We start from the raw sequence: 23968 nt of genomic DNA on the forward strand, positions 1-23968 counted from the left end.
TTAATGATTTTCTTTGGCACTGCCATTTTGGAAATGCCATGTTATGAGGGAACTAATTAAAGTATGGAGCACCTTTTATTACTTCCTTCTTCCATTAAATTCATAAGATGGCTGCACTCAGAGAAAAACACTTGAGTTCTGGGATTAGCCTTGAGGATATCAAATGAAAACTACATAGGAATGTATGAGTTAAAAATGCTCTCTTTAAATGCTGCTTTTAATTTGGAAAAGCTTTTCATCCCTCTGGGATCATAACCTGTTGTATACAAAGCCTGGTATAATCAAGGTGGATGGTATTGACAGAATGACATATTCTGAACTGGAGCGAGAGGTCAGCAATAACATTGCCAGTGAGGGTTTTGTCACTGTCAAGGAACGTGAAGTTCTCCTTTAGCCACACTGGGAGATCTGGGCTGGTAATGCCCAAGTCTGCCATTAAATCAGAGGCTCATTCCCCAACAAGAAAGATACTACCTGCTTCTTAGCCCTCCATCATAAGTAATACAATGATTCCAGAACAGGCAAGTCTTACAGCATCCATAAAAGATTTGGTCATCTCACAACAGTGTTTTGTTAGTCAACAGTGCCCTAGTACAGAAGACCAGTGGTCTTACATGCATACATCATGTCCCCAGGAGCCATCACTGTAGCGAGAGTGTTGATACACACTGACGTTTCCTTGTCCTCAGCTGGTAATTCCAACTCAAATCAAGCTCCCCTCACTGACATTTCCTTGTCCTCAGCTGGTAATTCCAACTCAAATGAAGCTCCCCTCACATCAGGGACTGTTCAGGATATTAAGAAGAGGGGCTCAGGCAGTCAGTATTGCACTGCACAATAGGTGTGGGATATTCCCACATATCTGTGGTGGAGAAGCAAACTCTGTAAAAGGCACTTGGAGTGGAAATTTAAGTTTACTCTCACCTCCTTGCAACCCCCTGCTGCCTCCAAGGTACAGAGAGGCATGTGTTTCTCTCTGGAAAGCTTTGGGTTTGTTACATTTTACAGAAGTGCCAGCATTGGAAACTGGAAGTCTTTTGTTTCTCCTGATGGTACCAAATAATAGATGCTGTGTGCCAGCCAGCTAATAATGGCATTAATCACTGCATTATGGGCCACTGCTTAATCTTTCTTCATGGTAGCTCTGTGGTGCACATTAGCCTATAATTAAGTATAGCTTCATGAAATATGTACTGTGAGGCTTGTTTAATAGATAAACTATTCTCTAATTTATTTTAAAGTCCAATGACCTACATACTCAATGCTGAAAAGCCCCTTCTTACTAACATTAATTCTCCCCTGAGACTTTCCATCTCAGCAAATCTGTTAAATGAAGTAGAGGAAGCTTTGATCCAAACTAGGCTAAATCCATCGGAACAAGTGGCTGACACTTGTATGTGTGCATGTGTGTGTGGGAGGGAGAACGTGAGGAGGGTCAGAAGATGAAGAGATGAAATTGTATGGTTTGTGAAACATCCAAATCTTCCTCTTGAAGTTGGAAATACGTCAATGAAGACAGCGATATTTGCTTATACCTGTGGCCATGTTGTTTGCACACTTGAAAACAAAGGACTCCAGGCTGTGTGACAAGTTCTGTACACTTCCTACATACACAGACTGCAGAGGGTGGGGAGGTTTTAGTGCACAGAGGGAGATGACATCTTCCTTGGTCTCAAAGAGTGCAGTGAAGTCAAAAGTAGGTCCCGTGCAGGCTGCAGTTCTCAAAAAATGCCTGCCTCTTTGCAGCCTGCATTGTCTTTACATCAGGATGACTTCTATGTGATGGGTGGCCCCTGAAAGCATACGTTGGCCAGTGGAGATACTCTGAAATGGGAGGCAGGACAAGGGGCCAAGGCTGTGAACTTCTTCCTGAAGGAGAATACACACATAGAGTTTGGCCCATCTTCGGGGCAGAGTCCTTGTACCATCCCGCAGTTTATTGTTTCCTAATATAGCATTCAGATTGCAACCAAAAGGTTATAATGACCAGAACGTCCTTATTGCAGGTTGTAATATTTTGATAAATTGGTAGGTGATGTTTCTTACAGGAAAAAGTAGGACTAAGAGAACTATTTTAAAGGAAATTCATTAAAATGCACCTTGTGCTTTGCTGGAGAGCTTTTCAGCATATCTGGAGGGGCTGAAGTGATGCCACTCTTCAAAATGCAAACTGGAAAATAGGTAATTTGAATCCTGTTCTGCATAAGGAAAATGAACATATTATTCTTGTCCTCATTTGCTTAGCATTCGTCTTTGCTGCAGGCTCTTGGAGCTGTAGTCAGGACAGTTTATTGGTCTCTTTGTAATGAGTCCAGACAATTCGAATCCCTTGATCAGTGAACTGCTGCTCTCCTTGGGAGTGCCCAGTGGACTGCAAAGACTACAGACTGAAGGAGTGTTTCAGTTTGTATCTTCCTTTTTTTTTCAAGCTTCTTCTTTTTTGCCAATGTTGTGATACAATAGCCAAAACTAGTAAAATGTTTGGGCGAGTGGCCAGTGCTTGTTTAACTGAACAGCCTCCGAAACTGGAAATATCCTTGAATCTGAGGCTTTTTAAATCAAGTCATTGTGGGGCCAGATACCAAGAGATCTGGATAAAAACACCATCATGTTCAGGCTGCTTGTAATTTTCTTCCCAAAGAGCACTGCTCCCTCCTTCCTGCCCTGCGTAGCTCCACGTGGGAGTGTTGGCTTCCCAGCCTGCAGATGGGAAAGCCACACACACCCAGCTCAGCTCCTGCCTGGGTAGCTGGTGCCAGCCTCTTCTCTTTGGATTAAAGGAATTAACAGCCTGAGGAGGAGGAAACTGCACCAGCTTCATATGCAATGAAGTTTATGATGAAATAAGCTGTACTGATCCTTCTTGGTCAAGGGATTTAATCACACCTTGGTCAAGGGATTTAATCACACCTTGTCTGCAGATGTGGATTGAAGCTGGGTGCTGTCCTAACTTCTGATGCATCTGCAGGCTAGTCTAGGGTTCTGCAGTGAGGAAGAGGGAAATAACACTTGTTGGCATATAAAGGTGGTACTGGTCACCTATAAGAAAGTTTGGGGGCTCTGACAGCAGAAGTGTGGTTGCTAAGGAAATAAGGCCGTGGGTTGTGACTCCTTGTTTTAATTCTGCTTTCTTTGGCAAATTTCCCCCAGACAGAAGTGGGCTTAGAAAAGAGTCCTCTACAAAGCATTAAGATCAGAAATATAGTTTGTTGAAATAACTGACTCTTTCACCTCTATTTGCTTGTGAGACAAATCCTGGACAGAATTCCTTTTGCAAATAATTTTCCCTTTAACTCAAATGAGAGGAACACAAGGAGCTTTAATTCTCTGCCTGGTATCTAGCGAGACAGTCATGCTGCATTCATTGCTATGGTGTCTGCCCCATTGTGCACAGACTTTCAATTAGCCAGGCTTCTGGTTTGGGTTTTTGGGGGGAGTTTTTGTTGGTTTTTACCCTCATAGAAAACTCTCTCTTATAGCATGAAACCCTTTCATGCTGCCTGCTTGTTTTATTCTTGGGTGTAATGTGGCACAAGCAGTGTTCTGTTGTTCTCACAGGAAAGAAGGCAGTCTGTAAGGGAAGTGCTTACTTTAATAAATTACAGATTTTTGGTACATGGGATATTTGTTCCAACAGTGGGTTTTGCACTGCCCAAAATTTCAGTTTCAATTAACTTAATTGTATTCAATAGGCTGAATGAAAAGATCTTAAGTAGCATGTGAGTCAGGCTTTCAGAATGAGTACTTGTAGGAGGTGGCTGCTGCATGCTCAGCTGATGCACAGGAGTCCTGAGCCTTGGAAGCAAAGGCACAAATCCACAGTGTGTATAAGCAGTGTGTCTTTGCTCGTTTTCCAGCATGTTTCAGGATAAAGGTCTGACATGCATATCATATAAATGGTGGCACTTTGTGGCTGCAGGTGGTTGGTCTTTCTCTGCCTCCTTTTCTGCATGCATCCACATTCAGATCCACATGCACATCCTGTCTTCCCTCATAAAAACAGATACCATAATAAAAAAGAGGCTTTATTAAACTAATGCAATAAAGCCGTTTTCTTTGAGGATTTAAACACTTCATTTTTAATAATAAAAATCCAATTGTCATTGTTGCACCCTGTATAAGTTTTATTCAAATCAGCCTCTAAATGCTTTGTGCCTAAGCAGCTCTCTCCTGAGATGTATGTATTTTAGCATTAGTTAAATGAGTTTAAGAACAAGGCTCATACTCTGGCTGTAGGCATTGAATCTGAAGATCTAAATGAAGGACTGATGTGCACTGAAGGGTACTGGGTGACCATTCATGGAGAGTTAGTCTCAGTCAGAGTCCTTCAGGTTCTGAGGTTTGTAAATCTGATACAAATGTTGCACCACACATTTTGACTATTGCGAAAGAAGAACTGGTCAGGGAACAGGATACAAAAACACTTTTGCCTGATGGAAACGGTGACAGAATGGATATGAAGGTGCTTGGTTTGGCTAGCCACTCAAAATTTTCCACTGGTTATCTAAAGCAATTTTGTTCAGCAAAATTGGACTGGACACATTGCCAGGATAAACATTTCTGATAGACTTCCAATTCTTCTGCTTCATATCCTAGCTGGAATTAGGAAGAGATGCAAGGGAATGGAAACAAATGGTGAGCATTTGAAAATGAACTTGTCCCAAGAAGCCTACAAGTGCTTCATATAGAGGTTCTTGGCGAGTGCTGTATACTTAGAGGCAAAGAGAAGTATTTCAGAATTGTTGAATGTATCTGGTTCAGCCCAGAGTACAATACTGAAGGTGATACCTGGAGTAAACTGAGAGAGATTTCATGGTAAATCCTGCCTTGATGTGAGAAAGACACAATGGGTGGAAATGCTTTATTCCTTGAAGGATTGTGAGAAATCAGTACTTCTGCTGCAGAGCTCCTGGACTGACCTGCTGTCTCCAGCTTGCAACTGCAAGCAGCAGACAACTGTAAATATAAATGGTCATTTTAGCCTGGCAAATTCAAGTTTGTTGTTGTATGCTCAAGGTACAATTACGATGTAGTTTGGTAGAAAGCTAGCCAGGGCTTCCTTGGGTGTTGCCTTCTGTGCCTTGTGTGCTGAGAGGGTTGGTTGACATCACTGACCTTTAAGATCCAGATATTGAAATAGAATAAATCTCTACATTTTCTCATCCTGCTCAGGGTCACATCTATCCCTGATGGAAAGCAGAATAACTTCTCTATTGAGACTTGTCTGTACAAGTGCAGGGCTTAAAAGTACTTGGAACTTTAAGCACTGCAGAGGCAATATTTTTCTGGTATTTCAGCATTTTCTCTGTTGCTCTTGGCCATAGCTGAAGTATGGAGAGGCACAAATAGACTGAAAGTCTGAAAAAGTGTTTATGCTTTTTCAGTCCTTCATATATATAATTTCCTTATACAGAACATATAAACTGAGGTTTAGCACATTAGTTGGGTTTACTTAAATTTTTGCCTTGGCCAGTGTTTTGATTGTCCAAAGCCTATTCTGAACGTCTTTAGAGTTAGTGCCTGGTTTTGTAGTCAAATGGCTTAGGTCAATAAGGGGGAGAACATGACTTCCATCCAAGTCATCGAACGTGATGTGTGTGAGGCCCTGTCCAGTGCCTGGGAGTCTCCTGCTGTCCCGTGGCCCTCAGCATCGAGGACACGAGTGCCTGGGCTGCACTCCAGCAGCACCGCCTCGGCCCCATCCCGATTGCTTTTCAAAAGTGCTGCTTGCAAAATTGTCCTGCCTTTGGTCACTGGTCGTGCAGTCTGCTGCCCCACTGAGGTCTCACTGACACCCTTGCCAGGCCTGAGCAGCAGCCCTTTGGCAAGAGGGCACAGAGGCTTTGCTCAGCTTCTGTGTGCTTTGGCCAAGCCTGTGCTTGCCTCAGAGGCTGGTCAGTTGGTCCACTGCATGTTGGAGTCACATGGAATAACATTTGCTCTACATTGTACTGTATCATCTCTCAGAAGCTGCTTAAAAACAGATTAGGTGCCAGTGAGGTTTGGGTTGTTTGTCCTGGAAATCCTGTAGTTAATAAAAGTAAAAGAAGTTCACAAATGGGGTTTCATAGAAAAAATGCAAAGCAAACCCCCGTGACAGTGACTTTGCTGGCCTGAAGGGACTGCATTTCACCTAGTTTGAAGAAACACAGTCAAAATTACTCCTGCCTTAAATAGATTCAATGACTTTTTTGTTTTGATTGGACATGTGCTTTTTTCTCCACCACAGGTATTATTTTCTTAAAGTCAATTACAGATCCAGTGTGTAATTTTAAAAATAGTGCAAGTTCTAAGGGTAAACCAGGCTCTGCAGAGCCCTTGTCTTAGGGTGATCACACCCCTCATTTGCAAGCACAGTCTGTGTGAACATTAGACTTCATCAGTTGCCTCTTCAGCAGCCGGTTTAAAAATGATGCAGAGGAGTGGAAAAGCAAATATATTATCAAGCTACATGTCCTAAAATGTATCCTGGGAGCTGTGTTCTATGTAGATCTGTTTGGCTATTTAAAATCATACTGAGACTTTCTAGTCTCTGAAGATGATCTTTTAGGTTTGCAGAATTGGTTGTTCTGCAAACTGCCAATTTTTTTTTTTTTTTTTAATATGTGAGATTTAAGTAAGTCGGAATGAGCTAATTTAGCCAATGGAATTTTATAAGAAATCTATGAATGCTGTGAGTTTCCCTCCCTCACCCCCTCCAGTAGAAACATAATTTGCAGAAATAAAAACAGTCTCTGGCTGGCTTTAGGGCTTTCTCAAAAATAGAAACAGTAGGGTTTGTCTGGTTGGGCCAGTTTCCTCACCAAACACCTGGTGTATATCACTTTAAAAAATACATTATGCCTCATTAAATTACAATTAAATGAAATCATGATCATTTGTTTTTCTGGAAGGAAGATGTTTTGCATATTGAAAGCCTAATTTGTTGCAGGTGACAAAAAGGCTGAACAGATTATTTAATATCACTTTATTTTTTTAAATGCTGCTCACTGGTTAGTTTGCGTATTCTTCGGTAGCTCAGAATTATATTATTGTCAATGTTATTGCTCTCAAGACACTTTATTTTATTATCCTCCCCTATCACTCAGCTATCTGCTGCTGCTGTTTACCGCTGTTGTTGTTTATCTTCAGTTGCAGGAGGACACGAGATTTGTCCCTCATGAGTCAGTTTTCTTATTAGCTCTCCTGCTGTTTACATGGTTTCTAAGCTGCCAAAGCACTTAGAGGAGCTGCAGAAAAACCCTCTTGGCAGCCAGATTTCCAACCTGTGGGCCTGGAGCAGGGCACGGGGAGCAGGGCTCGCCCCTGCCGGTGGCTGCTGTGTCCTGGTGCTGGGGAAGCAGCAAGTCCCCCCTGGAGCAGGTGCCTGCCTTAGGGGAGAGGCTGCCAGCCTGCCCATGGAACACGGTGCTGCAAACACCGCTGCGTCCCCGCAGCAGCGCAGGCACCGAACCCACCGCATGAAAAGATGCTTGTGGTGATAAATCAGAGCCTGCGAGCACCAGGGTCGGTAGCTCAGGCAGTGAGATACATCTTAGTGCTATGAGCAAGCCACTCATATCTGTGAGCCTCTGATTTACATACAGAGTCAATGACTGCATGGAAAAGTAATTGCTGGCATGCTTTCACGTATGTTTCTGCTCTCCATTTTTGAAATTGGACCATAAATTTAGTGAGGCTAAAATGGGAGGGAGAAAAAAAACTCTCTTAGAGTCTGCTCCACTAGCTTTCAGGTCCCTTTCTTTCATACTAAACTCATTAATTTTTGAAGTTGAGTTTTTCATTTAAAAACAAGTTTTATCTACATATCACTTCAAAGACAAAGGGAATTAGAAATTTAGTGAATCGGTGGAACCAATATTTCCCTTACTTACTGCATTTAAAAAATTCTTCACTGACTTTAGGGGAAGTTGTAATAAGGACTTGCATTGGTCTTGGAATCATGCAGGTTGTGGCTTCAAGCTCCTGTATGTACTTTTTTGGTTAACCTCTCCCAGCCTATGAGCCTTTCAAACTTTAGAAAGGTTTTCAAAATGTTCTTAGCTTCTCTGAGAGGTGGTTAAACCCTGAAGAAGAAGCCAGGTACAAGTATGCAGTTATGTTGAGGCCACACAAAATACCAGAGGGCAGCCCAGCACTGCTTGTTCCCAAAGAGCAGACCTTTTTCACGCCAGCTTCTCTCTCGCATCCCACTTCTGAGTGGTGCTAACCATGCTTCCATTCCCAGCTCCAGTCCTTCTGGTGCCCACACTGATCATTGCAGAAAAATGTAACTGGGAGTGTCTCAGCTTGGTTATGTAGATGAGGAGCTGAAAAGTGGAGCCTACCTTCAGGTTGTGTGTGGGGCTTGCTTAGAGCACTTGAGGTATAAACTCTGCTGAAGTAGTGGTTTTACATGTGTATTTTAGTGTAGATGTTGAATAGCAGATAAATGCAGGTACAGGTACGTCATTTGTTAGTCAGATGGTTTTGTCAGGAAGACTAGTAAATAAAGGTTAATATATATTAAAGATGTTGGCATTTGGTTACTTGGCCAACTGTATTGACAGTCATTTTAGCACGTCTTTTTAGTAAGTGCTTTTTTGAAGGAGGCTGTCTGATATGGAAGAAAATAAATGAAAACTAAATATTGCAGGGCTTGAGGTATGTGGTTGCTTTCCAGTAACATTTTTCTGACAAGAAGGTAGTAAGCTGTGCCTGTCCTTGGGAAGCAGCTTGCCTGGGTCATGGCTGTGAAGTAACTGCAAAACACTCATGTCAACAGCCACAGCGGGGCCTGCAGGTCCCTGTGCTGCTGAGCTGCTCCTCTCCCAGAGCAGGCCAAGGTGAGCCCTCCCAGCTCCAACTGGGATTTCACACGGCTTCTGTGGCCGGCATTCCTGGGAGCAGCGGTGCAGCCTCTGGGTTGTGACAGGAGGGGAGCAGGAACAGTGTCAGATGGCTCAGGGAAGCATATTGGCAGAATAGCCTTTTGAAATAATGAACCCATAGAATTGCATATTAACGGTAAGGTATCATTTTGATATCATAAAGATATGTTACATTAAGGTGTTATATTACATAGCCTTGATGGACAGAAATGCTTCCTCTCTGCTTCCTTGCATGCCAGTACATTAAAACAGGTATAGTTCAGAAATTTGCTGTTCCTGTATTTGGAATGAAGTCCCAGTTTGTGAAGTGTTGGATGGGGTGCCTGGGTGAAGCTGGTGGCACATGCTGTGTCCTTGGTGCTTTCTGTAGGCCCTGATCCAGACTTGTGTACTGTGCCTTTAACTTTTAGATAATCTGTGGAACTGTTGAGTGTGAGTGTGTACTCTTACACATAAATTTAATCCCATCATTAGATTTAAGCCTCTTTTAATGACATTTTCACTTCTCCAATTCTTTTATTTTTTACTGTTTATTTTTTAGAAATCCTGTGTAATGGCTTTTGTAAAAACTAGATTAATATGGTGTTCATTCACAGTTGCAATGTGAAGACCATGGTATTTTTAAATGAGGCAGGAAAGAATGAGTTAAATCCCTAAAGCTAGATTCTAAGGTTTTATTATTGCTTCATTTTTCTCCTTTCAGAAATGACTGTCCAAACTGAAATGAGCGGACTGTAACATCAAAACCCAGCCAAACATTTTTCTTTATAAACCTCCTGCACTGTTTAAATGTCGAAACTAAATTTACCAACCTTGGCAGATTTGTCAAAGATGAACAGGATTGCCAAGCGTTCCCATCTTCAAGTAAAAAGAGAGAGAATCTAACAGCTCCTAAAATATTTGCAGCAAGCACCTGGTGATAAATGCAATTTCTTCTAACCAGTGCACCTAACTTCCTATCCAGTATCTCCATACTCAGAAGCTTATTACTGTGCCGGAATAGGACAGTCCCAAAATAAACCCCAGCCCCCAGAAGACAAACACTTTCCTACAAAATATCCCCTCAGGGAGAGCCCATGAGATTCTGATGTAGTTTCTCAGTATTGCAACCCAGCTGGTTAAACTAAACAAATTTTTAAAAACCAAAGAAACTCATCACGCATGACTGGCTTTTTTTTTTTTTTTTTTTTTTTTAACCAGGGTTTGTTGTCAGAGATCCTGCGTAAAGAAGAAGACCCTAGGACAGCTTCCCAGTCCCTCCTGGTAAACTTACGGGCGATGCAGAATTTCCTCAACTTGCCTGACTCGGAGCGGGATCGTATATATCAGGATGAGAGAGAGAGAAGTATGAACCCAAACGTGAGCATGGTGTCTTCAGCTGCCAGCAGCCCAAGCTCTTCCAGAACACCCCAGGTAAGATGCAATCCCTTGCTACCTGTTTTTTGTCCAGATAATTCCAGGAAAGGAGTTTCTTTCCCCCCTACCCCTATTTGTTGCTCCCCTTGCCCAGATGAGTTATGGAAAATATTTTGTAAGGTTTTGGAGTGGCCGTTAAGAGATATTTAGTGGATGTCAGCAAGATACATTGATGATCATTTTACCTTTAATCAATGCCATAAGGCAAAAGAGTATGTAATGTTAGTGCCTGAAAGAGTGCATGTGGGCATTACATACAGGCTGTTGATATATGCTCACTAAATGGCTGTTGTAGAATATATTATGGAAAGACAGTGTATGTAGCTTTTTACCTGTGTTCATTACATTCTTCAGAGCACAGGGAATTTCTGGGCTTCTGGTTCATCATATATGTTGCCATAAAAGTGTTTAGTGATCAGAGGTTGATGGTGCATTAGATAGATGCTGTTAGAAAATACTGTGCTCCATATTCTGCATAGGAAATCACAGTCCTTGCGTTAGAGGTTTTTACAAGTAAATGTTTGAGGTACAGAAAGTGGAGATGGACAGCATGCTGGGAAGGAAGATGATGCTTACAGCTCCCAAGCAGCTATTATCTCATTCACTTAACTGCATGTGTTTATTAGCGTGCTGTTGCTGCCCACTCTTCTCTGGGTAAGTTGTTCTTTGCACTAAGAGAGAACATCCACAATAGTCATGCCCTCCCTTGTACCAGGCTGATGCAGTCCCACATGTGTATTCTGCAAAGTGAGGGTGCTTGCACAGGGCTGCTGATGAATTCCTGCCATGACATTTGCCTGACTTGAGTCTGAACTTTCTAACAGTACAGACGTGATGTGTCAGTTCTAGCACTTTACTGATCTTTAGTAAATGGGCCTGTGTAATCCTTCTAATAATATCAATGATCACTTCTCATTGAATTCTGTAGTCACAGCTGCTAAAAGTAAGTAAGTGAGCACTGTTGGGGAAGTGAAGTTTTACATTCAAACTGACCATCCTTAGAGAAGGTCTGTTGATTTTGTAGAAACTGTTGAGGTTGTTCAGTTTAACCCAGACGTGTAGGTGCACTTCACCGAATATGTGATGTAAAGAACTATTTTCACTGAAAGCAAGCTTATCCTGCCAAACCAAATTTGACACTGGATTTTCATTACACGGGAAACTCACTGTATCCTTATCTTTTTTAGGTACCTTTAGGTGAAAATAAAAGTACATAGGGATTTTAATAGTGGGTACACTATTTTACTATTTAAGTAGTGTAGCCACTTTCTGCACTGGTATTGATTCATTAAAGAATTAGCTTACTCCTGCTTACATTTATTGCAATAGGTTTTGTACTATAATCAAGCACTGAAATGAGATTACGAGTTTAGATGCAATCTGGTGAGAAAAAAAATTGGATCTCTTGCCCCATTGCATTCCTGTGCTGAAATATGCCATTTTCCTGTGCTCTAGCCACAGCTAGAACATGATTTAAAATAATGGAATTTTTTGCCTGCCTTTGTAAGAGCTAAATGTTGCTAGAAAACTGTAGTCTAGAAGTATAAACCATCACATATTTGCCTTATTTCAGCTTGAAGAGTCCAATAGAATTTTGTGAGATTTTTGATCAGCAAAAGCAGCACACAAAGGTTTGTGTACCAATGCCTGCCTTGTGCCCGCTGTGTAACATTTCCCCAGCCCTCAGAGGGCCAGCACCAGTCAGCACAGGTGCTGTTTTGACAACTTGGACACCTCTGCAAATGAGGCTCTGCCCAGCTCCCGGGCAGGCAGCATGGCTACTGTACTTCCCATATGCCTGGTATTAGTTGTGAGGAGACAAATGCCGTCCTCGCAGGCAGCGCGGCGATTCCGGCAGCGTCAGCTCCCCGGGCTGCTCTTCCCTACCCTGGAGCGGGGCGCTTTGGGGCAGCAGGGGTAGGAGCTGTGCCAGCCTTGCAGGAACTGTGTCAGTGGGGCAGAGAAGGTGGTGGAATGGCAATTGGAAACACGGTTTCCATAGATACCAATATCCTGCAGCAAGGTTTTTGGGATTGAGGGTGCTGGGTAAGAGAGGAGTAACCAATCCACTGTGGAAATGTTCCTGCTGGGGCTGTCACGCAGGCAGGTGTAAGGGCATGCAGAGTAACCCAGCTCAGGTCTCCTTGACTCTGAGCCAGCCCCAAGCCACCCTTTTGTGAACTGAGGCTCTGGACCTGCCTCAAGGTGAGAACGAGAGATTGATCCAGAAAATGGGGTACAGCTGATGTGGGGAAGATGCTCTGAGCTGTTGGGAGTTGTTGTGTGCTCACAGAACCCTAGCAGTAAGGGGCTAGTTGCAGTGCTCTGGCATTGTGGTTGCAAACACTTTTTCTTTTTTCCCCCCACTGTTGGCAATAAGATGTTTCAATAGTGGTAGACTCCTTAATATCAAAACCAGCTTTGAATCTAGACTTTTAACATTAAATACTTTATTTTAGTATTGGTTGGTATTTGCCCTTCCTATTTTGGTGATTAAATAAAAAATGGTGCAGCTTTCACGGTGTGCAGGGCAGGCTTTTTCCTGACCTATGACTGTGACCTAGAAGTGTAGGAGAACCATGCAGGATGGAGTTATATTTTAAAATTTTTTTACGTGCTAATTTTTTTCTTCTCAGGATCTCAGACATCCATAGCAGCCTTTGAGGCCATGGTGACCTCAGCTGCTGTGCTAGCCAAAGGCTCCAATGCCTGAGAAGACTTTTTTATACCAAACAAATCTCCATTAAATCACTCCTGACAGACTTGGACAGCCCTTTTCCTTTTCATAAACTCCTTGTTGTTTTCTTACATTTCCCACAATTTCCCTGACTCTCATCTACCTGTAAACATTGAATTTCAGAGCGGGGTGTCCCTGTCAGTCAGTGTAGCACTGTGCCCAGCTCATGGCCTGTGCATGGCAGTGGTTTAGCCCTGGCCTCCTGGGCCATGGTGCCTGTACTCTGCCCCAGCTGCTGTCCAGCTGCCTCTGCCTGCACGTGGGGCTGGCATCAGGGAACAGGAAAATCTTACACCCTTTCTGCACATGTCCTGCCTGTGACAGGCAGGGAGCAAGCCCAGAGCCTGCTGAGCCTCGAAAGGGAGAAGACAGAGGTTGGTTAAGGCTTTATCTGGAAATTGTAAGGAAGAGTGATTAGTCTAGTGTGTTGTCTTGACTGTTTGGCTCCATTATTAACGTGGCTTCCGTACAGAAGAGATGTCAGGAAAAAGATTTGGAGGACAACAAAACAGAAGAAGTTCAGAAGGTTTGGTTTTGCCTAGTTAACCTTCCTATTAACTAATAAACATTGGAGCATATCTGCCTAGTTAAAAATTAACATTTGATGTACTCTAGCAGACTTCAACTCTGACACAAAAATGGGATCCAGCTGAAAAGGTTTGTAATTGGGCCAAATATCAGTGTCACTGGGGTGTATGGGTGGTTTGGGTCTGTTTGGAACTGTGAGCTTTGCCATTTAGGTTGTATTCTTTCCTAAGACCTTTATGTCTCAAGACAAAACAGATTTTCTATCAGTATCCCACGTTTCCTTTCAAAGGTCTAAGGGATGCAATGATCAGCCCTGGTCTGTCTCCTCTTTGAGCCCAGGAAAGTAAATGAGATCTGTCTCCAAGGGGCAGCTGGTGCTGGGGGCACTCAGTGAGCATCCCGCTGTCCTCCCTCCCTCTCCTGCCAGTGCATTCTGGGGTCCAGCAGTCCAAGGGGCTTTGAAACAGATATCCTGTAGCAGTCTTCTGAACTGTATTGATAGAAGCCTTGCAGGGTTAGTCCAGCCCAGGGAAAGCACTGGCAGCGTCCGTTATTGTCCTTCATTTGTCACAGAAGCTGATGGGAAATCATTCAATTAAAAGGAGTGCAGTGGAATACACAAAATCTCAATATGAGTTTAGGAGAATGAGGGCAGCACATCTAAGGCATGCCAAAGCCCGGCTTTATGAAATGATTTTTTTTTTCATTTCCACTGATTTCCTAGGTGAAATTAGGTGACTGTCTGGCTAGCATAATGATGATAAGGCTGGGAAACCATACATACTCAAGTGACATACGTATAGTTTTAATAAAGGATGAGGGAGACTTGAGGGAGTGCATTAAATTGAGTAATAATTTATTATTTAGAGACCTCTACCCATTTACTCATTTTTTCTGGGAGAATTGGCTCTTCCTCTAAGGTGTAGGACACTTTTAGAGAGAGGGGGAGAAGGTAGAGCCTGGTGGCTGTGCTGCAGTAGCTGGCTGGCAAAGCCAATGTCAGCGTGTGCCTGCAGCCCAGTGCCCCAGCTACCTATCCTGTTGTTGAGCTGCTCAATAAACATGCTGGGAGAGGGAGAGGGGGAGACTTGACAGGGCCTTGCATGTCCTATAGGAATGCACTGCAATTATTTCCAATCACAATTAACCTGATTAGAATAATGGACAGGAAGTGTCCCTCTGTAGCTAATGCAGTTTGGCATCAGCTGACTGAAATCCTTTGATAATTTCTGCACAGATGGCTGGGCTGAAAGCAGCACTTTTTTAATTATTATTTTCATGGTCTCTTGGTAGGCCAAAACCTCGACACCAACAACAGACCTCCCCATTAAGGCGGACAGCGCCAACGTCAACATCACAGCTGCCATTTATGATGAGATCCAACAAGAGATGAAAAGGGCCAAGGTATCTCAAGCTCTATTTGCCAAAGTGGCTGCCAATAAAAGTCAGGTGAGTGGTATAGGGGATTTCATTGTTGTGGGGCGTTCTGGGGTTTTGTTTTTAAAGCAAGCTCTGGGTTTGGGACTAGATCCATCTCTTCCTCCCACCAATAAAATTACATCTGTTCCTACAATAATAATAATTTTCATCTCTGGGGAGCCTGTCATGTTTGGCTTTTGCCTGCTTAAGTGGTTTCCTTTCCCCTTTTAAAAGAGGCTGAGGAAAGGGTCAGTTCACAGCCAAGCTTTTTCTCCCCTTTTGGACAAACACATCTGTCTTTTCCCACATGTGGTATATAACTTACACCTCTGCTAGTAGGACAAGGAACTTCCAAAATGGTGGTATCCTACTCATTCAGCAGGTAATGAAATTGCTTTCTCAAGTGGTTAACTGATGGAAGGCAATGGGAAACAGCATATTAGGCAGGTGTTTCCTTTTTAGCATGTTGTATGTGCTGCATACGGTATTTCCATGTGAATAATTCACATCGGATCCAATCATATTTACAAAAAGGCATCAGAAGGCACTGCAGTGAGTTCTGCTGGATTAATTTCTACCTCGGGTGTAAAAAATACATGTGAGAAAACCTAGGTTGGGGTGAAATTCTTGAAGAGAATCCATTAATTTAAAAATTTCATCCAGCTCTTTAAAAAAATATAATGCACCAGAAGCGATTTTGTAGAAAGGAGGACAGACAGATTTTTTTTGAAGGGCAGCAAGTAGATTGGAGATTGTTGGAAGGAATTGTTTACTGAATGAAAAGAGCTGCTTCTGATCCTGGATGAAATTATTCAGTTCAGCTAGGAGAGGGCATCAATATGCACACAAAAAGGCACAAATGTGCATGTGACAATGAGAGAGTGGGATAGAAATATCTAGGTGTATGCACTCTGCAAAACACACACTTCCCTCTGTGCAAGGGAACAACATTTTAGTCATTAAAGCAGATGTAAAATAAGCAGTTGAAAGGCATATAAAGAAAGCATCAAAGGCTATCAAAGCTATCGGAAAGCCTTGTCCTTCTTACAGGTATTTGTGTCCTGACAGATGGAGATCTGATTAATTTTTCCTTCTTAATGTAATCATTAATTTTCTTTGTGTTTTGCTTTTGCTTGTCAGGGTAAAGGGGTTGCAGTCCTGCTACCCCCCAAACTAAATCCCAGGCTCAGTATGAAATACATAAAAGGAAAATACCATGGAACCCTCTTAAACTGTTAAATGCATAAAAATCTCATGTACCACATGGCAAAATATAATGAGAACTGGAGCTGTTAAACGAATAAAGCTGTTAAAAGCATAATGCCACTTGGCACAACTACTGTGCATTTAACGGTTTTCCACTGTGTAATAAATGACATATGTGGTAAACGTGCAGTAAATATAAAAACTGCACAATTGATTTTGCAAACGTGCCCCTTATTCTTTGCTCCATGCAGATATCAAAGTTCCACCCAGAATCCAGACTGGACAGCTTTTAATAAGGAGTGTTTTAACACAGACCGAATGCCAGCCTCTCTGAGGTTTGGCTTAAAATTGCCTGCAAGCTTCCTGTCATTATACCCAGAGGCTTCTTGAAATAGAGAGGGGCTGAACCACCCAACAATAATTTGGGTGGCTCACCAGTTTTGGTCTGTGCCAGCTTGAGTGCACTTCTTTGGCAGCGTTGCACACCAGCGCCAAAACAAAAATAAGATCTGTAGTCTTTCACGTGGAAAAAAAGCAGGGCATATTTTGAACACCAGATGCAAAAGGTTAAGATCCACAAATGTTACTGTTTAAGGCAAAGTTACAGCACATAAAGGTTTTGTTTCTTCAGCAGCGGCGAATAAAGAAGCGTTTTTGAGGCTGATGTTTCTTTTGTTTCGCAGCCTTGCCAAAGCAGTTCTGGCTCCCTGGGATGGCCCAGCATTCGCCATGCTGAGATGTCATAGCGCTCTGCTGGAGCATGAAAGTGGTTTATGGGGGCAGTGGAAGGCAGGGACAGAGGAAGCCACAGCCAAGAACCACAGTGGTACGGGCCTCCCCCTGTCTCAGAGCCCACCTGTGTGCCTGCCCGTAGCCTGACTTGGTGTGCCTGTGGTGTCCTGCCGCTGGCTGGGGAGCTCTGGCGTGGAGGAGTGCCAAAAAGCAAGGACACAGCTGCCTGCATGGGGAAGAGCCACGGTGGCATGGTCAGCCTTAGGTCTAGCTTGTCTGAAAACTAGCAGTTGGGTGTTCCCAGGCTTTGCGCAGGCCAGCTGTGCCAATTGTGGGAATTTCTGGTGAAAATGCTGCTGATTTCAGCAGCTGAGTTACATGGTGGGAAGCGCTCATTGAAAACTGCCCATGTTTGCAGAAGAGTTTGAAAGGGGGGAAAAAAGAGCTAGTCTGAGGCTTTGCTTGGACTCTCCGCCAAGGTTCGTTCACTTGCTATTCTCCACAGGCCTGGCTTGTGTTGTGTTGGCTTCCTCTATTATTCCCTCACCCCAGACTACTGAGAGGCTTCCAGTTTGCTAACAAGGCATGTGTTATGTTGGGCGCTGCTGTTCTGTCAACAGCAATCCACGGTGCTGTGAGATCTTCACAGTTTTAGCAGGCAGTGAGTCTCCGACAGGGATGTTTTGACATTTTATACACAGGGCTGTGTGTCGTGTACCCGAGAGAACATCCAGAGGCAATGGAGGCCTCATTTCTTCTTCTGTCTCAGTACAGGAAGAGTGGTACCCACTGAGAACAGTTATTGCAAGAGACATCATCTACTGGTGGGGTTAATTGACCTCTAATTTAACAAGTAACCATCGTCATTCTTAAGTCATGGCAGTGGTTCAGCAGCTGAAGAGAAGGGCAGTTTCTAGAAACTGAGGCTGCAAATCACAGAGCTCACAAGTCAACATAAAGGCAAGTTTCAGGGCCTTATGGAGGTACTAAGGTAGTATGGTGAGAATTCTTTAAGGGAATCTACCTTCATAAAGATTTCAAGCCATTCAATTTAGATATTGAGTTATTCATCAGTTATTCACCTCAATATGCATTTTATTCCTTGCAACTTATATTTAGATATTTTCAGCCTTTGTGAAGTGCTGTGCATCCCCCCTTTGTATTTTTTAATCCAGCAGGAGCTGAGAACTCAGTGCCCTCACAACACAGCCTCCAAAGCTGCCATCCTATTTTAGTTGTCAGCTGTTAGGGATGTACCCAATGCACAGCAGGATTGTCTGGGGATACTGCCTGCTAGTGCCCTTTTAGTGGCTAAATCTGGGACCTGTATTAGCACATTGGGAATGTGTGACTGGAACACCAGGGTTTGGTTTCCAGTCTACGCTTCAGGCTCCCCTGGTTATATTTTATTCACAAGAAGACAAGTTTCTGGTGTGCTCTTTCAAAAAGGTTTGGGTGGCCTGTGTGTATGCAGAGTTGGACAGGCAGAGACTTTGGATTGTATTTGGATTGTTGGTTTTACAACTGGCTTCTACAGTCAATTCTGCAACTGCTCTACAGGACAACTTCAGGAAAGCCATTTCCCCATGACCATGTGACTTTAATGCTGTGCAGCAGCATCACCCATTTGACCTCTGCTAGTGAGAGTCCTGTCAGAGGCTGTACTGTGCTCAGCAGATATTTTTTTCTTAGTCTTTGCAAAGTGGTTTTAGGAATGTAATTCTGTTTGTAATAAACAATGACTATCAAAATAAATAGTGGGCACCGCTGGCCGGAGACATTGTTGACAGTCTGAGGGAGGGCAGAGTTTGTATGAACATGGAGACCAAACTTCCCACAGTTCTACCAGGGCAAGAGACTCTTAATCAGCCTGAGGTGGCATGGGAAAACATGTTGCTGGGGATCAGCCCTGGGAAAGGCAAATGGAACCTTCACCAGTCCAGTGAAAAAAAAAAGCATAATCTTGAAACTGAAGTTCTTTTCAAGAGACTGGAGTTTATTCCAGTTGCACCACAGTAAAGCAAGAGAGACCTCTTGGAGCAACATTTGAAAAAATGTTAAGGATTAGTCTTAAGGATCAGTCTCTGTGTTGTATTTTTACTGTGTTGAAAAGTAAGCAAACAAACAATAAACTTGATGAGGGTTTGAGTTTAGGGGCAGAAAAGCCCTTCAGTTGAGGCTCTTGTGGTGAAAAAAGCCCCCAGGCCTATGGATGAAGATCACTATGACAGTTCCTTGTCTTTCATCTGACTTTCCTTTTTCATGTCAAGATCCCGTCCTCATTTCCAGTTGTCTGGTCAAGGAGGGTGTTTAGCCCTCAGCAGGATCCCATGCTAGGTGGGACTCCACACCATGGCCACCTTCCCATGCCCTTACCTCCTGCCTGTCCTCCAAAAAGGAACTACAGGCACTACAAGAGGAATTAGCAGTGTCACTTTGAGGAAGGATTAGCTATAGAAACCCTTAATTTCATCCCTTCCTCTGTGTCCTTCCCAACTTACATTCCATTGTATTCATTTGATATGATGGGACGCCTTCTCTCTCCCATTTAGCTTATAATAGGTGTTTTCTGTGGCCTTAAACTAATTAGCTTCCAGTGATGATGAAAAGCAGCTAGAAAAAGCAGCTAGTGGTGAAGATGTGGAGTATGTATAGTGTGTGCATACAGGGCACTTCTTACAGCCTTATCTCAGTGCCTTCTTTATGATGATTTGGATCCCTACAGCTGGGGCATATCTGTTGTGCTGATATTTCAATGTTCTTGTCACATACGGAGGAAATGCAAAAAGACATTTCTGTCCTTGGCTAAACTTAGAATTTCTTTTATGCACCTTTGGACTAGAACTTCTTTTCACAGACTCCTATATGACAGTGTGACCCCACCAGGACAAGAGAAGTGGGCCCATATGAAACTCATGGGGTTTAACAAGGCCAAGTACAGTGTCCTGCACCTGGGTCAGGGCAACCCCAGTATCAGCACAGGCTGATGGATTAAGGGATTGAGAACAGCCCTCCCAAGAAAGACTTGGGGATGCTGGTAGGTGAAAAGCTGGTCAAGAGCTGTTGAAGTGCACTCTTAGCCCAAAAGGCCAACTCTATCCTGGGCTACAGTCAAAGCAGCATGACCAGCAGGTTGAGGAAGGTGATACTGACCCTCTGCTCTGCTCTGCTGAGACCCCACCTGGAGCACTGCATCCAGCTCTGGGGTCCCCAGCCCAGAAGGGACTTCAACTTGTTGAGTCAAGTCCAGAGTGAGACACAAAATTGATCAAATGGCTGAAGCACCTCTCCTGTGAAGTCAGGCAGAGAGAGTTGGGGCTGTTCAGCCTGAACATGGAAGGGTCCAGGGAGTCTTCACTGCAGCCTTTCAGTACTTAAATGGGGCTTATTTAGCCAGGCCTGTTGTGACAGGATAAGGGGTAATGGTTTGAAAATAAAATAGAATAAATTCAAAGTAGATATTATAAGGAAGAAACTTTTTACATTGTGGGTGGTGAAACATTGAAACAGGCTGCCCACAGAAGTGGCAGATGCCCCATCCCTTGAAATAGTCAGGTTGCTTGGAGTCCAACCTGATCTATTGAAGATGTCCCTGCTCATTGCAGGGGTGTTTGGCTAGAGCCCTTTAAAGGTCCTTTCCAAGCTAAACTATTCTGTGACTCTATGGCAGCATCTGGAGCAGTGCATTGGCCTCTCAGCAGCTGAATGAACAAGGGACAGTTATGGAGCTGGGACTTTGCTCACAAAGTCCTTGGCAGACCCAGGAGCTGATGGTGGGCTGCTTGCCCAAACCACAAGCCCACACTTCCTCTCTAGTGTGGGGAAAAGCTAGTTTGAACTTGGAATGCTGGAAATATCCTCAATGCACAGCATCCTTCCGTCTGAGGCCAAGAGCTCTAAACAGACTTGGCGTTCCCATGAATCTAAGGTACTTCAGGGCTCATGTATCTTATTCTTTTTTTATATATATTTTCATGCTTTATGAGGCTAGTGAGAAACTGGCCCTCATGAAAGTGCTTTGCATTTTCTGGGGAGGAAAAGTACCAAGCACTTCAGAAAATCCAGACTGATGAGTGATTAACCTTGAACTATATCAAAATTCTCCAAGTAAAGCTTCTCAGGTTCAGTCCCCCTCCCCCGGCCCTCATCAAGAATTCATTGAAGCCATGACAGAGCTCTCCATTACAGTTAGTCTTTTATCCATTTCAGCTTTCTTGATTAGGTTATCTTGAATCATTAGGGGCTTTATTTATTTTAATAGGCACTTATTGGATTCATGGTAAGAGAGTTTGGCGACTAAGGAACAAGAGCTGAATATTATCTAGCTCATTTTGCACTGTAGAGTCCCAAACTAAGCAGAGATAAGAGATGCTGAGGAAGTTTGTCCAGAGGACTCCTGTGATCCCATGTGGGAAGAGAGCCTTCTCTGAAGAGTGCATTTCTTTACTAATCTTTCAAGACTTGCGTCAATCATTGCTGCTTTTTTTTCCTTTTGTCACATATGTTGACATTTTCTGCACTGATGATGTGGGTGAGGAAATGGCCTTTTACATTTATTTTTGAGATTTATTCCTGAATCACTCTTACTAAAAACCTCTTCATTTGCCTACTCATGCTTTCACTGGAGACCCTAGAAAATGTCAGCACAGACAACTAAGTGTATTGTTGTTGTTATTGTTGTTGTTGTTATTAATTTTAATGTAAGTGCAGGGAAACACAAGGTCAGTTAAGCTGCAGGTTTATCCATGCTCGAAGCAGAACAGCTGCCTGTGACTAAGTCACCGTGGACACCCAACTGCCACCTCCTGCAGTGGCTTTTGGCAAAGTGTAAACATGGGCCTGTACCCCAGCATGACTGTGAGCCTGAGCTCTTCCCATGTGCCTTCTTTGTCCTTGGTCAGAAATTTGGTCCTTGGCAGGCTGTAGGGCAGCAGATCTGCAGGAAGCAGTTTTGGGGGTCAGTGTGTTTGTGCACACCTGTACTGAGTGCTGGAAAAATGGGCCTTAATGTAGCCTGGTGCGTCTGACTGCTCTGCTCCAGGGTAAGCCCAGCAAAAGTGAAAGGGTCAAGCTGTTAAACAGGGCTCTGGGATAAGTGACAGAGATAGGGCTCAGGATTGCTGCACCAGCTCGCTGTCCTTGGGGTTTGAGGGCACCAAGCCTCACCTTTGGGTTCTAAGCATGCTTTTTCTTTAACAGCATAAAAGCACAATAGGAATGGCTGGATTTCTTGCAGATTTTTGTTGTTGTTTGCTTAGCTGTGTCAAAATGTATTTGATTGGAAGATAGAGAGGTTAAAAATAGGACATTATATGATAGTATTTTTTAATCAAACAAAATGCTTAGAAAATGTTCATCTTGTCTCATAAGAACAACAAAAATAGAGGCCAGCACTTCTCTGCAGGTCTCTTTAATGAGCTAAATTGGGCTGCATTCTCAATGTCTCTAGAAGTTTTGGGGTGAAATGAAGGAAGTTCTAAGCAGAATTCCTTGTAACCACAAGCGCTGGGTGTGCCTGAATGTAGAGCCAAGAGCATCCTTTAATTGTGCTGTTTTTCCTCCTCTTATTTTTAATGGAAGACATTCCTATTTGAGGACCTTAGAAGCTGACATTAAGGGCTGGATTCTGCCACCCATATTGACACTGGTGTGTATCAAGCTCACTGGTAACTCTGGCAGCCAAGGGGGCTGTTTGTGTGCTGGAGCGAGACCTGTGATGTGCAGGGAGGCAGGACCAGAAACACAGCGTATTATGGGTCTGGGGAGGGGTGTGTTATTAGTTAGATTTTTCAGAATATGTTCACAGAAGTTGTATTTACTTGTAATGCAGTGAGCTCAGATGCTGTGGATGAGTGGGGGAAAAGGTGGTGAGATAGTGTCACTTTCTCTTTTCCTTCTTCATGCCAATAAATGTAGCTATAGATGAAAATTCACTGTGAATGGCTGTAGCTCCAAAAGTTTTTGTATGTTAGTATTTCTTAAATGAAGTAATTCTCCTGGAAAGCTCTGTGTAACATACACAGACCCCAAAGAAATAAATAAAACAAAATTTAAAAATTGTAACAAAAAAAAACGCCAAGTTGAAATTTTTAACAGAAAAGGAGATTTTGTGTATTAATAATTCATGAGTTCTCATTGAACATGCACGAAGAAACGGTGCTATTCAATAGAGAATACTGTCATCTGTCACTGTTTTATTTGACATTTACACTTTTTTTTTTTTTTTGCCTGGTACTGCAAAACTTTCTTGGATGGCATGCTAAGATTATTTAAATAAATAATTAAAAAAAGCCAATGCAGACTTTTCATCTGTGCCTGGGGAAGGCAGTTACTTGCAGCCATAAAGAACATGTGAGTAAGCTGCGGCACGCTGTGTTTTCTCACGTATTAGTCAAAGCTATTGCCTAATAAACAGCTCCATAGATGGATAGAGAGGGTCTTGAATGAGTGCTTGAATAAAGAGATGGAAGGATAGAAAGAGTAGTGAAAGGACAGACTTGATGCAGATAAGTGTACACATGCACACAGTGGGTTTGTGTGTGTATGTGTGGGGGTGAGCGAATAATGGCTCTTGTGAAGAAAGCTGACACAAATACATTGCAAAAATAAATATTTATAAATGGCATTGGGGAAGACGCAGTCTCACAATGTGAGAGAAGACAGGGCATTTAGCACAATGACAATTCAGTTAGGCGCACCTTGCAATTTCTTGCTAATATTAGGCTCATGGAAATCTTTCTGGTCTGTAGGTTAGTTATTATTTATAAAAATCACAGAACCAGCTGATACATTCATAAGCTAATTATTGTAGCAGCTGGGTACACATGGTGCAATATGTCTGAGGCTGTGAAGTATCACAGATTTCTTGGGGCCTGCTGTGGTGGGGGTGTGCTGTTGAAGGCTAGATCCCTTAATCTGATCAGCCAAGCAAATACTTTGTGGGGAAACTGGATTAATATCTCTCTAAATACCACGGATGTGCTTCACCTTCAGAACCAGGCTCCTTTAAACGTGCCATTAGCTTATCTCCTTTGGGGAATGGAGAAGTTCTCAGGTGTCC

The 23968-nt window shown here is 43.1% G+C and overlaps 1 protein-coding gene across 4 annotated transcripts in view; it reads left to right on the top strand.

Annotated features, from left to right (window-relative positions):
* The window catches only part of SATB2 (SATB homeobox 2), a 137521-nt gene that overhangs the window by 85910 nt on the left and 27643 nt on the right, over positions 1-23968 (top strand). For all 4 annotated transcript variants that reach the window (XM_021555445.4, XM_085585253.1, XM_021555443.3 and 1 more), the window contains 2 exons: positions 10071-10283; positions 14845-15000. In XM_021555445.4, coding sequence (XP_021411120.1) covers positions 10071-10283; positions 14845-15000 — 369 coding nt within the window. The remainder of the gene's footprint in view (positions 1-10070; positions 10284-14844; positions 15001-23968) is intronic.

This window comes from Lonchura striata, chromosome 7, assembly GCF_050655825.1.
Source record: "Lonchura striata isolate lonStrDom1 chromosome 7, ASM5065582v1, whole genome shotgun sequence".
In the NCBI taxonomy this organism is placed as follows: Eukaryota; Metazoa; Chordata; class Aves; order Passeriformes; family Estrildidae; genus Lonchura; species Lonchura striata.